Source organism: Oncorhynchus clarkii, chromosome 19, assembly GCF_045791955.1.
Source record: "Oncorhynchus clarkii lewisi isolate Uvic-CL-2024 chromosome 19, UVic_Ocla_1.0, whole genome shotgun sequence".
Taxonomy (NCBI): Eukaryota; Metazoa; Chordata; class Actinopteri; order Salmoniformes; family Salmonidae; genus Oncorhynchus; species Oncorhynchus clarkii.
The window spans coordinates 23,253,668-23,269,293 of record NC_092165.1 but is presented as its reverse complement, the minus strand read 5'-3'; the positions used below and the strand labels follow the sequence as shown (position 1 = coordinate 23,269,293).

The 15,626-nt window shown below is 41.7% G+C and overlaps 1 protein-coding gene across 2 annotated transcripts in view; it reads right to left on the bottom strand.

The window, feature by feature from the left end:
- Positions 1-1,117: 1,117 nt before the first annotated feature.
- LOC139374940 (WD repeat and HMG-box DNA binding protein 1) overlaps positions 1,118-15,626 on the bottom strand; it is a 43,558-nt gene continuing 29,049 nt past the window's right edge. For both annotated transcript variants that reach the window (XM_071116198.1, XM_071116199.1), the window contains exons 15-26: positions 15,465-15,602; positions 13,353-13,509; positions 12,569-12,683; positions 11,545-11,676; positions 10,915-11,135; positions 10,276-10,415; positions 6,560-6,619; positions 6,187-6,218; positions 5,858-6,037; positions 5,500-5,642; positions 4,987-5,122; positions 1,118-1,827 (exon numbers count right to left, since the gene is read on the bottom strand). In XM_071116198.1, the coding sequence (XP_070972299.1) occupies positions 1,642-1,827; positions 4,987-5,122; positions 5,500-5,642; positions 5,858-6,037; positions 6,187-6,218; positions 6,560-6,619; positions 10,276-10,415; positions 10,915-11,135; positions 11,545-11,676; positions 12,569-12,683; positions 13,353-13,509; positions 15,465-15,602 (1,640 nt within the window). In that variant the 3' untranslated portion in view covers positions 1,118-1,641. The remainder of the gene's footprint in view (positions 1,828-4,986; positions 5,123-5,499; positions 5,643-5,857; positions 6,038-6,186; positions 6,219-6,559; positions 6,620-10,275; positions 10,416-10,914; positions 11,136-11,544; positions 11,677-12,568; positions 12,684-13,352; positions 13,510-15,464; positions 15,603-15,626) is intronic.

Below are 15,626 nucleotides of genomic sequence, written 5' to 3'. Positions count from 1 at the left end.
ATGCCAGTTGGAGGATATACACTATTCAGTGAATTTACTACGTAATATGCCACCATGTATTCATTTAATAAACAATGTCAAAAGTAGATTTAAGATTACTTGAGTTGATTCATGTCAATCTTTGGAAAAGATGTATATTTCCAGTGGTGGAAAAAGTAAGCAATTGTCATACTTGAGTAAAAGTAAAGAGGCCTTAATAGAAAACTACTGAAGTAAACATCTGAAAGTATTTGCTTTTAAATATACTTAAGTATCAAAAGTAAAATTATAAATTATTTCATACCCTTATTAAGCAAACCAGATGGCACAATTTTCTTGTTTTTTTATTCATAGATAGCCAGGGACACACTCCAACATCATTTAAAAACAAAACATTTGTTTTTAGTGAGTACACCGTATCAGAGGCAGTAGAGATGACCAGGGACGTTCTCTTGAGAAGTGTGTGAATTGGACACTTTTCCTGTCCCGCTAAGCATTCAAAATGTAACCAGTACTTTGGGTTGTCAGGGAAAATGTTTGTAGTAAAAAGTACATTATTTTCTTTAGGAATGTAGTGAAGTAGCAGTAGTCAAAAATATAAATGGTAAAGTACAGATACCCCAAAAAACAACTTTAGTACTTTAAAGTATTTTTACTTAAGTACTTTACACCACTTCTAAATTTCAGTGTTTTTCCTCAATAGTTTTTCATAAAAAATTAAAAGTTAGGAAATCCCAGTGAATCACAGGCTACCACAATTCAGCTATTGCACTCTAACAAAAGACAGGGTAACACATCTGTTGTAGCCTACAATGGATAAATAACTTCAACTCATTATCAGTGATGTTGAATGTGTTATGAAGGTTATTAATGACACTGCAACACTCCAAGGTCTGTTTTGACTTGTTTTACAAATGCCTTATGTCTACCCCCTTCAAGTAAATTGTTACTGTTATATTCACAATCAAAACTAGTGATTGTTATAGGTCTATTCAGTCTCAACATGTAAAAAAAAAAATGTGTTAAGGTATTTTTAAACAGGTGTCAGTTTCCTTAATAAAACAGATAGAGTAGCAGACCAAATTGTGCTAATTTGTATGTTCTTCTATAAAAAGTTATTTAAAAAAATAAAAAGACTGGATGAAAACATTTATTTTTATTCAATAGTCGGATACAGTACAATAAAAAAAACAAGTAAATATACTATATTGTTTTAAAAACAACTAAGAGGAAATTGGTGAACAGGAAAAATCTAAATTGAGATGCTGAACAGAATAACCATTTACGTGTGCCCTTATCAGTTGCTCTCTTCATGTTCTATATTTGTCACAGCTATTTCAAGTGCTCAGGATATTTCGCTTTGATGCCATCTATGAAATTCCTCTAACTCCTAGTTACATATCGGAGAAGAAATTATTCATCGAAAGGTCTGCATCACGAGCATACCAAACAGTGCTAATGAAACTGGAAACCTATGAAACAGACTACATATTCTGATGAAATGTTATACAAAAAAGGTCTCAATCAGCACCAATCCACAAATGAGCATTATATAATATTTACTTGTGACCTATAACCCTAAGTAAACAGACATATGGAGCAAAATGTATATATATATAAACAAATATATAAAAAAAATCAGTCCATGATGTGATCTTATGTTTAATTTTTGTTGAAGGCAAATGCTGAGAGCTTGGTTGAGGTGTCTAAGGGCTTTTTCTTTTTGGCACTGGTCTCGTCTGCCTCACTCTGTCCGTTCTTGTCTCCCCTGCTCTCTTCTTCTCCTCGCTTTCGTTTTTTCATATCCGCCACGTCTCCAGACTGTCCTTTTGCCCGCTCTGTCCAGGTCTGAACAAAAAAGAAGAGAGAAAATCATAATAGTAATAGTCAATATTTCTCTTCACAAGAGTCTTCAATTGCAAACCAAATTCAGATGTGACATTTGTATCATACACAGCTTGACAACAAAGCACACGAACACACACATGGTCCCCAACTCAGCCATGCAGTTTTAAATTGCATCCTGTTATTTGTAATCACTACTGGCAGACAGGGACACTTCTTGTTCAGCAGCCCGGCAGCCTTTTCTCCTTGTGTTTCTCTCTGGGAAGAGACAAAAGGCCTGGGTAGCATCCCAAATGGCACCCTAATTCCCTATTTAGTGTAATACTTTTGAACGGAGCGCAGTGTGCACTATATAGGGAATAGGGTGCCATTTGGAACGCAGTCCTAGAAGTAAATGGAGCCGTGATGAGTCATGAAGCGGAGCGCGTGGCGGCGGGCAGGGCCCACTCTCCGCGTTCTCACAACCTCCCACTCCTATTCTTCACACCCGACTCACTGAATAGTAAATACAAGCCTTAAATGTGCCCCCAGTCGCCTGCAGTATATTTACTGGCTAATTTACAACCATACAACCCAACACACACCCTTTAGGAATCATTACCATAAGATCAATACACTGTGCCCACTACCCACAGACACACTGGGTTTCCAAGCAACAGGCATATAAATCCTCCACCTCTCTCTGATCCCCTTTTCCCCTCCTTTAGGCTATGCGGAGTGTCATCCACTCCCTCCACTGAGTGGCTTGGTGTGTGCAGGGTCACGAACAGGTCCTCAACACAGGGGTGTTGATACAAATGCAAATGCAGTGTGTGTTTTTGCAGGTTACTCTATCACAAAGGTAAAAGGTAAGTAATAGCACTATAGAATAGATGGGTTTAAAATAAGGCTAGATATGTGCACGGGGGCGAAGGGGAGGTCGGGACGGCTACAGGTGCCCAAGCACCTGCCTAAATATGTCCAACCATGACAGTGACCCTTCAAATTTGATTATATTGAAAACCTGTCTGTCTTTTAGAGAGGGGAGGGCAGGTGTGCAGGTCAGAGTCCAAATTGAGCACAAAACTGAGCAAAAGCCAGTCAGATCTACCACAAAATATATCCTAGTGAATTACATTTGAACCAAGACCTCGCATAGTGAGGTAGCAAATCAAATAAAACTTTATTTGTCACATGCGCCGAATACAACAGGTATACAAACATACCGTGAAATGCTTACTTACAAGCCCTTAACCAACAGTGCAGTTCAAGAAGAGTTAATTTACCAAACAAGCTAAAGTAAAAAATAATAAAAAGTAACAATGAAATAACAATAAAAAGGCTATATACAGGAGGTACCGAGTCAATGTGCAGGGGTAACCCAACCATTTAGGTATTCAGTTCCAAGCCAGCAGATTGAGGAGCAGTTTGTTTGCAGGATGCAGTGTCTGCCTTCTAGCACTGTTTCATATGCTTTCAACACTTTGGTTACCATTGGAACCCCATTCCATTTGACATATGTCGCAACGGACTAAATATATTGACCAATCTTGTGGAATATATGATGGATACGCCACAGTGAATAGTGTTGTTGTGTATGTGTGTATGTATAAGCCCACACCAACACAGATGGGCATAAGTCTGTATACAGCCTGGGGTTAAGGGAGCGTTAGCCTGGGAATGGTAATTATCACTCATTCCAACGCGTTAATGGAGGGGTTTCGGTGAGGACCACTGACAGCGAGAGGGTTCTTTCATTCCATCACCTCCCGGGCAATTCTACATTTACAATATAAAACCACACCAATTTGACAGGTTGTCTTAAAAGCTTTATTTAATGGCATGGTCTTTTGGAAAAATATTTAAATTGTATTTGAGGAATCTCAATACTGTACATGCTGCAGTAAAAAATTTACTTGTGTTGTACAGGTTTTTATTTTAAAATTTAACTAGGCAAGTCAGTTACAATGAAGGCCTACCCCGACCAAACCCTCCCCTAACCCAGACGACGCTGGGCCAATTGTGCACCGCCCTATGGGACTCCCGATCACGGCCGGTTGTGATACAGAACCATGGCTCGAAACAGGGTCTGTAGTGATGTGCCTTAGACCGCTGCGCCACTAGTGAGCCGGTTAAGCAGCTTCCAGCCTTCTAGCAATGTTTTTGGAATTTACTTTCAACTTAGACAACCAAGTGAGAGGAGTTCCTTACTAATTAGTGAACTTAATTCAACAATCAAGTACAAGGGTCGAACAAAAACCCGCAGAGACTCGGCCCTCCATGGAATGAGTTTGACACGTGGTGTAGATGAAGGGGCAGAGACAATTGAGACATGGATTGGGTATGTGTGCTATTCAGTGAGTGAATGGGCAAGACAAAAGATTTAAGTGGCTTTGAACGTGGAATGGTAGTAGGTGCCAGGCGCACCGGAATTAGTATGTCAAGAACTGCAACGCTGCTGGGTTTTTCACGTGCAACAGTTTCCCGTGTGTATCAATAATGGGTCACCACCAAAAGGACATCCAGCAAACCAGTGGGCCATTGGAGTCAACATGGGCCAGCCTTCCTGTGGAACGCTTTCGACACCTTGTAGGATCCATGCCCCACGAATTGAGGGCAAAAGTGTGTGTGTGGGGGGAGATGAGAGGAGTCTTCAATAGATACAGGGGGATTTTGGATTAACTGTATGTGTTTGATAAATAAGAAGTATCTAAAGGGGCATTTCTGCTTTGGCACATGGAAATAAGGGGTCTTTCTTGTGGGATAAAGATGCTTCATCACTTTTAGAGTGCGCTTGTTAAGTATTTGGGCAGTAAAAAAAAAAGATGGGCTCTATACTCCAGCAATTTTGATTTGAGATCAAATATTGAATATTAAGCACAAAAACAGAATGTCACCAAAGATTTGGGTGTATTTTCATTCATATTTTCAAGACCCAATTTTGGGTCTTGTATTGCTAAAAGTTGACGCTCCGCCATCACAATGAGTCTGGAGGCATTTTCATGTACGCGCGCAGAGTAGATGTTACTGAACACTTGATTAGAACCAGGTCATTTGAATACACCACATGAATCAAGTAGATAAATAATCTCTCTCACAGACAAAAGTGTCATAGCACCACGTGTTAATTAAGGAAGCACACACACACACACACACACACACAAGGTGTATAAGGTGTCTTACCAGCCGGTCGTCTGCAGACAGGGTCCTGAAGAGGCCAATGGCCTCCTTGATGACATCCGTCTCCTCCAGATCGGGGTTGTCAGCCAGGATGATCCTCCTATTATCCTCCAGCCACAGCTGGAAGCCCGACTTGTGCCTGACACACCTTACATTAATTGTTGTACACCTACTCTCATTCACTCTGCACCAGTTTCCGTTATGGGCTCAATACACTCTACGCACAAAAGTACCTCGAACTACATAGAGAGCGACGCAAACAGAGCGCCGTCGCTCCATTTAGAATGGAATGAAGGTGGCCTGTGTGGTTCCAGCAACATGTAAGCCAGAGGGCATTAGTTCAAATCTGGCCCACTGTCCTTTGACTTACCCCATATTTTCAACACTCTTCAATAAAGCAAAATAATTCAAGGAGTGGAACTGCCCCACTGATTAATAATGAATAATAAATGAATAATAAAAAGATGCATACATCTTCTCCGGTGATTGTGATTTTGAACAATACTCATTACTCACTTCTTATTCTCAACATTTTCTGCTGGTGAGGCTGGAGGCGGTGCCTCGGTCTGTTTCAGCCTACACACTGCCGGCTCCCGCTCCTCCGCTGCTTTCTTATTGGCTGCTTTGGGAGCGTTCATGTGCAGCAGTGTAGACTGGGTCTGCAGAAGACAACAGCGTGTTTAAGTCACCAGCAGTCCAATGCATTGCACCGTAATGCTTATGTCAACACTGTCAAACATGTAAACGCTGTAATACTCAGAACCATTTATTCAGATTCAGATCCATTTATTCCCACACAACCAAAAGGTTGGTGGTATTTGATCACACAATCTCCTAACATTTCTTAAGCTTCTATCTGACTATTGTGTTGTACCTTGGTCTTGGGTCTGGGAGCCAGAGGCTTAAGGAAAGGTGTTTTGTTCAGTTTCCCCGTGGAGCCGGAGCTGCTCAGCAGAGCAGTGGGCTTCTTGCTGGACGACATCATGCTGTCCAGGACGTTTGTCACCCTGTTCTGACCCCCCGCCGAACCCAACCTCCCTAACCCGCTGCTCACCTGAGGTCAAAACCCAAGTATGATGGGTCACATGTTATGTATTTAACACATTCAATAGATACTTTTAAGCAAGAAAATGACACTTCCTTTCTAGTAAGGGGTCTCTCTCGATATTGGTTTAACCCGCCCCAAAAGCACAAGTGACTTACCTTGAAAGGGTTCACACGTCCTTCTTTGCTTACTGTAAGGAAGGAAAGAAGGCTAATGTTTAACAATGTGTGATAATGTCACGTATAACAACAGTCATTGCCAAGTATATTCTTGGTGTTAACCAGCGCTTCCCTTAGAATTTTGTCTTAGGCAAGGTTCAGGGCACCCCAAAGGGACTTCCTGGAAGCCCCAACATTTAAACTGAAAAGTGTCTAGATGGGGTGCAACAGACTTAAGAGTGTGTGTAGCATACAACTGTGTGTTTATGTACCCATTGGGAACACTTGATTTTAGATTCATAAGGATGGCAGTGGACCATTGACTAGTGTATCCAGGAGAACTGAATGGCATTCCATGAATGCGTGTGCTCACCAGGTTTGGGAGAAAGTTTCTCAGGTGATGCAGCAGTCCCTTTAGCGAAGGGATTTAGACCTACAGGGTAAAGACAAGTCATTTTTATACAACAATGCACATAAACTCTATGTAAACAAGCCTGAAGTTTACTGCCTTAAATTGTGTTTAAAAACGCAATGTAGACCTACGAACCTTGACATTTTTTTGACTACCACTTCAGTGCGGCACCACTGGACCCCATGACAGAACATGTGCGACACCCACACTGCTCATTTTTATGCTGATGATACTGTTATTTACTGTTGTGCCTCATCCTTTACAAAAGCTTTCCAGAACTTGCAGACTGCTATACCTTATGTCAATTGAAGCTTATCCTCAATACTGACAAAACTAAACTAATGGTGTTTTCTAAATCAAGAAATAGACCTCTGAACATTTCACCTATTACTACCTGTCAGGGCAATGAGATTGAGACTGTAACCTCATTTCTGCCTTTACTAGACTAAGGGGATATTTTATATATGAATGCTTTCGCTCAGTGTTTGAGAACAATTGACACCCTTTACCATGGCGCTTTGAGATTTATTTTAAACTGCAAAATCCTTACGCACCACTGCACTTTGTATACCAGGGTTGGCTGGCCTTCTCTAGTCACTAGTAGGCTCAGTCACTGGTATACTTTTATTTACAAAGCCATTTTGGGTTTACTACCTTTTTATTTGGGCATTTTTATTGTTCAGAAATGTGGTGGGTACTCTTCGTTCGCTGGACTTTATCCTGCTAGCTGTTCCAAATGTCTGAACTGAATTTGGTAAAAGGGCTTTTATGTACTCTGCGCCATCATCTTGGTGCGCCTTGCAAAATACTTTTAAACTGGGAGAACCCGATTGGTATTTTTAAATCACTGATGAATGATCTTGAGACTGATTCCCTGACTTTTCAATGTTTTTAATTTGCTGTTCTTTGATTTTGTTATACTCTTGTGAATTCTGTTTTTTATTAGATTACTTGTAGATTTAAATGTTGTTTGTCTGTAATTTTGTAATGACTTGGTGCTGCCTATCTTGGCTAGGACGCTCTTGAAAAAGAGATTTCAAATCTCAATGAGCCCTTCCTGGTTAAATAAAATAAATAAATAAAAAATCTAACAAATGCACATTTTTTTTTGCCTAATAATGCTGTTGGCCGAACACTGACTCAGTAGAAATGGTAGGCTATAGACTGTTGTGGGTACTTGGTAATTGGCTGCTCTTCAGTAGCTAACTAGAAATATATGTTTAAAATGTACACGTGTGTAATCCTTAGTCCAAAAACAAATAGCTAATAAAATAGCTATTATAGCCAAGATACTGCCTACAATAGCAGCCAATATGTGGTGTTCAATGTAGGTCTACATTCCATGAGACTTCTGAAAACATTATGCAGGGCTTGATACTGCAGGGTAGAGGTCTGCGATGGACCGATTTCCTCATTCCACCCGCAAGCGCAGCTTTTCATACCGCATTAAACACATATGTGACGCAACTCAAAATGCGTAATAATAACCTAAGAAATAGGTTCAATTACCAGAGATTCTCATATGGCCCATTATATTAGGCTATCGGTATTCCTGGGCTATATCAGCCAATATGCTAGATGTAGTTTAAAGAGAGCAGAGTTGGAGAGACTTACACTTTCTCCTGAGCTACGTTTTAGAGCCTACCTTTAAGTTTCGAATTGGCTCATTCATCCACCCTCATCTCTCATGTAACTATCCCCCGGGTCATTGCTGCAAATGAGAATGTGTTCTCAGTCAACTTACCTGGTAAAATAAGGGTTAAACATTTTTATTATAATAATATTCAGACAAGACCAATATGGGTGATCAATATTTATTTCTAGACCATGTAGTAAACTATAGCCTAAATCATATCTAGGAAGAATATTTCCTTAGAAATAATACTGCCCTGTGCTTCTCCACACACGCATAGGCTATAGCCTACTCTATTTAATTGAGACCACAAGTACACCTGATCTCACACGTGTGGCAACTGAACTTGAAGCAGCAAGAATGATGAAAGCGAACACTTGCACTTTCTCTTGAGCTACATATAGGAAATAGCCTACCTTTTAGGAGGACAATTTGCATGCAGAGACAAGTAAACGGGTAATCAATCATTTTTTAAATATGTTTTATAAATGAAAGGCTGCAATGCTCGCTCACCATGGTAGCCTGTGTGCGTGTTGTGCCTTTTCCTTTCCTCTCATTTTTTGATTATACGGTGGTTGAGCGGCCTCCACTTCTTTCCATTATCAATATTTATTTAAAGACACTGTAAAAAACTATAGTTTAATCATATATAAGTTAATTTCCTTGGAAAGGTGCTAACTAGGAGAGGAGAGGTGGGATACTGAATTTGAAGCAGCAGATTTCTGAGTGTGTGTGTGAATAATGCGAAAAAGATGTGCTTTTAATACAATAGGTGGCCTGACGCGAACAAAGCAGAAAGATGACCGTTTCCAAATAATGTGCAGGACAGTTAAAATATTTTAATCTGAAAGGTGTCTGTGTGACTGCCCGTTCCCACCTGCAGCAAGAAAAATGCAGACCGCACCGCAATGATCCCTGTTGGGACCCGCAGGTCTCACAGGCATCCGCAGGAATGCAGCCCTGATATAACCTGTTTAGTCACTTGTCCTTCAGACAAGAGGTGACTGAAAATGTTGTATTGTTTGATGCAAGAAACCACATTTTTTTATTCCCATACCATTATTATTACAAAGAATCAGACAAAAATGTATGGTACCCTCTGCCGATTGGCTTCTTAGCTTATTCAAGCCCGTCTCAAAATACAACACTGCCCCTTTTAAAGAAGCTCTTTACCTGACTCACTTTTCAAAGAGGTCTAGAAATGTATGCCTACACGTTTTCTGCTCTTGTAGCAAGCAATCACTCCCCCATCGCTGACCGGAAACTTGACATAATAACTTACTAACTAGCAAAGAACATGACCAAATGTGCACACACGGCAACGTCTTTTATCACTCGTGCCTGTCAATGCAATAGAGTCCTCATCCGATGCACTCTGCCTAATCTTTAACAGTCTAACATAACCTTCTGTGAAGGACTGTATTAGCGGGACAACTCTCTTCGCCATGTCTGTTTCCATCCAGGCATCCACCTCAAATGTTTCCTATCAATGCGCTCGCGACTAGCTCTAAGCATGTACATGCAAGAAAGTGTTCTTGCTTGGTTATAGTTGACCAAACGCTGTACCTAACTACCGTCGTAACTATGCCTTAGCTAAGGAGACAACTAGGAAATAGTGGTTGTGCTTAACACATACAATTTTGGAAAATGTATTTGGCAAACAATTTGTTCTCCATTTTCCTCACATCAGTGTTGTTAACGGACAAAGTGGTGCACTGCAAACCAGCTTGATGGAGGAAAACAGTACTACGACTACGTGGGGTGAGCGGGAGCTAGAGATTTTTTGTCCTCTGATTGGCTCAGCTCCAACTTCAGACAGTTGAGTCAAAAACCACAATGTGTCAACTAGAAGCCTATTCTTTGCGTATTTTTAGGTAGTTTTTCGTACCGTGTACTTTGACCTCAAATTGCATGCATGGTACACAAAATGCGTGCAGGTTGGCAGGTCTGCAAATGGAAGAAACTGTGAAGGATGTTGATTGTTTTGACATGCGGGAGATGGGAGGGGTGGGAGAGGAAATGGAGAGGGATTCCCTCGACTTACCTTGTCTTTTGCTCTCTGCTACATCCCCTTCGTCCATATGTTCTTCCTGACCCTGCTCTTCATCCACCTCTTCCTCCTGTGCTTGTCTGTGGCTGCTGTGTTGGCGATCTGCACCCATCTCACTGCTGCTCTGGCTGTACCTGGAATAACAAACAGATATTATCATGAATCCCAACATAAGGAATTATCTACACAGAATTTGATCTCAACTCATTCAAGTTAGTCTCAGAACAGATTTTTGGTGCTTCATGCAAATTATTAGGGCAGTGTTCAGTTGGGAGAAAACATTTTTAAACAAAGTGAAACTGAGTTTCTATACGAATTTCCCCAGTAAGAACAGATGGTAATTTTCCGTTTTGCTACAGTTTGCCCTACTGAACATGACCAGTTGGTCATGCCCAGGTACACACTTAAATGTATTGGTTCCTATTTTCAAACAAGGATACCAACCCTCACACACTGCTAAGCCAGTTTCAACCAACACATCCCAACATCATCTTAAAACCAAAAATTATTTTGATTTATGATCACTTCTTCTATCAACCATGTTATTTTGTCATTTTCATTATGTGACAACCACCAACATATGGTATGTATGTTTTCAAACATACAATAACAAACAAACACAAATGTACTTACCCAGTGTTCCGTCTGGTGTACTGGAGTGGCTCCTCCTCTTCCTCCTGGGGCTCCTCCCCCTGCAGCTGATTGGCCTTCTCCAGGGCCAGATCGCTGAGGCGCTGGGCCAGGGCCATGCGGCGGGACCGCGAGGCGTAGCGGATGGCCAGGGTCACTACGTTCTGGGTCATCAGCTCGGCCAGCTCCACGGAGCGGAACTCCCTCTCCAGCTTACACGACAGCTGCAGATTGAAACACCCAATGTATGGATAACTAATCATAGTAAAATACCTTGGTTAAATTACTGTATTAACTAAGGTAACACATTCATTTGGTATGCATTCCAAAATGTTGGTTTTAATTTGGAACCTTTGCCTCACATCACGCCTGTGTGTAGGACTTATTTTGATGTGAGGACCCAATGCTGAGGAAAAGTATTTTCAATAATCCTTTCCTGTGAATATGCCTGTAATTTTGTGCTGAACCAAACCCCCCAAAGTCCCAACAAAATAAATGTAAATTCTGTTGCTCTGGAAAGGTTAATGAGATATCCAATGTAAACAATTCCAAATTCTAATCCCAAACTAGGCTATGGATCTAAGGAGGGTTTCCAGGCTCGGTGGACCCATGAGTTGCTGCTACTGTACTCACGGCAAACATCTTCATGAGCAGCTCCTGCTGTTCTTTCTGGGCTTGGCTCTGGCCTTCCTCGTCAATCTCATAGCCACTGGACGACAGGAAGCCGTAGTGGTTGTGGAGGAGCACCGAGCGCCAGTACTGCTCCTGGAAGGAGAGAGAGGGACAGAGACAGTGAGTGGGGCTATGTACAGGTACCTACCAAAATAAAGGAAACACTTGAGTAAATGAAGGTTCTGGCAGCTCTTATGGTGTGGGTTGCATTTCCCTGGCATGGTTTAGGTCCACTCAACCGCTTAAGAGGGCAAGGTAAACACCAATAAATACACATTCTGAGTGATCAACTTCAACCTATGGTGAATCATTTTTATCCTGATTGGAGTGGTCTCTTCCAGGATGACAAAGCCCCCATCCACTGGGTAAGGAATGGTTTGATGAGCACGAAAACAATGTAAACAATATGCCTTGACCATCTCAGTAACCAGATCTCAATCCAATAGAACACTTATGGGAGATTCTGGAGTGGCGCCTGAGACAGCGTTTTCCACCACCATCAACAACACACAAAATGATGGAATTTCACAAGTAAGAATGGTGTCGCATCCCTCCAATAGAGTTCCAGACACTTGTAGAATCTATACTAAGGCGCATTGAACTAGTTCTGGTGGCCCAACACCCAATAAGACACTACGTTGGCATTTCCTTTATTTTGTTACCCACATGTGTATGTATACAGGGTCATATATCAAAGAGATATTCAAGGACATTTCTGTTTAAAGGCTATTTGCAGGTTCTAAATAGCTGCAATGGTAGTTCAAGCAACACAATAGATCAACTATCAACTCTAGGTAGGCAGTGTCTCTCCAAAGGCTGAGCTGACTAGAATAGCATAGCATAGCATGGACTGTATATGTTGGCCTTACTGACATCCATCGGGCCCTTAGCCTTTACTGACCTCCATCGGGCCCTTAGCCTTTACTGACCTCCATCGGGCCCTTAGCCTTTACTGACCTCCATCGGGCCCTTAGCCTTTACTGACCTCCATCTGGCCCTTCTCTGTGGTGGTCTGACAGAGGGGCAGCTTGAATGGAAGGACGGCCACAGCAGGCCTGGGCAACGTGGGGGGGTACCGGGACCCTTTACATGGGATACACCTGGAGGAAAGAAGATGAAGAGATGGATTAATTATAGAATTTACACAACCTCTTCATTTTCTATTACCGGGTCTTTAAGGGCCAGAGTCCTGCTGTTTTTCATTCTCTCTCCATCTCATCAGGGCAATCAGTGACATACATTGATTAATTAGCTACCAGGTAGAAAAGAAAACAACGTGGCCTAGGGTGGTCTACCAGTCTAAGCCGCTGCCCCTGGCACACGTACAGTACTAGTCAAGTTTGGACACACCTACTCATTCAAGGGTTTTTCTTTATTTGTATTATTTTCTACATTGTAGAATAATAGTGAAGACATCAAAACTATAAAACACATATGGGATCACGTAGTAACTAAAAATGTGCTAAACAAATCAAAATATATATTATATTCTTCAAAGTAGCCACCCTTTGCCTTGATGACAGCTTTGCACTCTTGGCATTGTCTCTACCAGCTGCATGAGGTAGTCACCTGGAATGCATTTCAATTAACAGGTGTGTCTTGTTAAAAGTTTATTTGTGGAATTTATTTCCTTATTAATGCCTTTGAGCCAATCAGTTGTGCTGTCACAAGGTAGGGGTGGTATACAGAAGATACCCCTATTTGGTAAAAGACCAATTCCATATTATAGCAAGAACAGCTCAAATATGCAAAGAGAAAACCCACTTTACCTGAGCTGCTGGGGGTTCTCATGCACTCCCACCACCCAGTAGTGGTCTGACTTGCCCTTGCAGTTATCCCTGGTGTTACACACAGGTGTCCACATGTTTCCCAAGGAGCGGTTTAGCAGGCGCACCACACCCTCAGAGTCAATGAAGCATGGGGTTCCTGGAAAACAAGTGATGAATAAGTGATGTGCAAGAGATTGTTAGAATGAAGATGGCTCTGTACACTGATCAGTTTGGCATTTTCCCCACTGATGGTTAAGGTAAGGATCTGGGGAGAGCAGGCTGATCCTAGATCTGTGCCTAGGGCTGTTGCGGTGATCGTATTAGCGGTACACCGGCAGTCATGAGTCATGGACATGCTTCGTCTTTGGTAATACCCAACTTGCAAACGACTCAGTTCAACAGCAGGTTGAAACGGAGTGTAGAACATGGTCATTGTAGATGTTTCAAAGCCTAACACAATGAAATGGACAGCTTTCTAAGGTGATGATTAATTCAAAACACCCATATGCATATTAGAGCTTACAGTATGCATACACATAGGCTTATGAGCCCAAGCCCGAAAAAATTATCTGAATTAAAATTATGGTTGAGCTGTTATACAGCACATAGACTACCGCATATTATGCATGGTAGAAAAACTAAACTAAACTGATTTATGATGTCTATGATAGATAATTGGTATAGCCTTTGATTGTCGACTGTATTATTATGCATACTGGATGGACTGGTTACCTTATGCTACGTTCCAAAATGTCTATCCATGACTCTGGGAGAGAACATTTAGCCCTAGGCCATGCTGTTGGTTCAGGGTTGGAGAGCCCATGGCATACAGAGTTTGGGCAAAACGTCACCTTTCGCACAGCGAGAGCATGCTCCTCAAAAAGTGGTTGATGAGTGGCTGCTCATATTAATTTGATGATCCTCTATAAAACCGAAGTAGCCTACCAATCATTAAAAAACAGACGCAAAAATACAAAATATGCATGTGTGAATAGCTGCATGCATGAACCAGACATATACATTCTGGCTATATTCAAAGCCTACTTTAGACCAGTCATCACAACGTCAGCCACCTACCATATTTTGCCGACCCAACGTAAAGTCCCTAATAGAAAACTTACTTGCATGACTTCTATAAACTGCATTGCTGACCATCATATAGGCTACACGCGTGCTTTCAACACAGTTACTGTAGGCAATCTCCATGTCCCATTCACAAATCTCCAAACTATCTTTGTGGAACTGGCAGAGGCTCAAAATGTAAGCTGCAGCTACTCGCTGTTAACAAAAAGGCTGGTACATTGTGTCCACAGACACGCTTGAGGAAATAGACATTTGAAACATCATGGGAAAATAATAAAAAGGAGGGCACAGGCTTGACTCACCAGATTCCCCGGGACTTGATCAACCGCGGTGCTATCCATGGTGCTATATCTCCGCTACTAGGCCTATTTGCTTGTCGGTTTGTTTAGCGGAGAATCGGATATGTTCCCCATGACAAAGTCACCACAATAAGCAGTAAAGTAAAAACAGCCACAACCTTCCGAATTCCCCCTGATAGCCAGGTGCAAGGGGAGAGAAAAGGCCTGACTTCTTTCAGCCAAAGGTAAGCTAAAACAAATGTAATTTTCAATAGGCTGTAGGCTAATAACCTCATAATATTGTAGGTCTACATTTAAACTAGGCTACGTCAACAAATTGTGTGTTGACTTTGACAGAACTTTGAGTTGATTAAATTGTGACAAATACAACAAGAAACCATAAACCAGATTCCTGTCCATATTTCTCCATTTACAGTGGTGTAATTATGTCCGATTTTCTTTGCTGGTATTATTTGCTTTTAAAAGCATTTCTGGTTTGAACAGGAATACCGGGATATTGTTGTAATTTTCTCGGGAAGGAAAATATGTAGACTTCTGGGAAAATATTAAGCCCTAATCCTTACCTTAACCATCAGTGTGGAAAATGCCAAACTGATCTTAGGTCAATGTACAGCGTCAACTTCATTCTACAATCTTTTGCACATCACTTTTCAAAGAGTTTCCCGTTTGGTGTCTACTGAACACGGCCCAACAGCAGCAAGCATTTGAGAGGAGGTGTGGCCTGACTCACCCTCGGCTGTGAAGCCTAACCATGAAAGGTGAGATTTGCGGGAGAGGGGGAGGGGCTCCCCGTGGATGACCTGCCGCCTCTTCTGTCCAAACTGCAGCAGCTGGACCCCTAGGGCCTGTTCTCCGTCAAACCCTGTGCCTGAGGACAGACAAACACAATAGC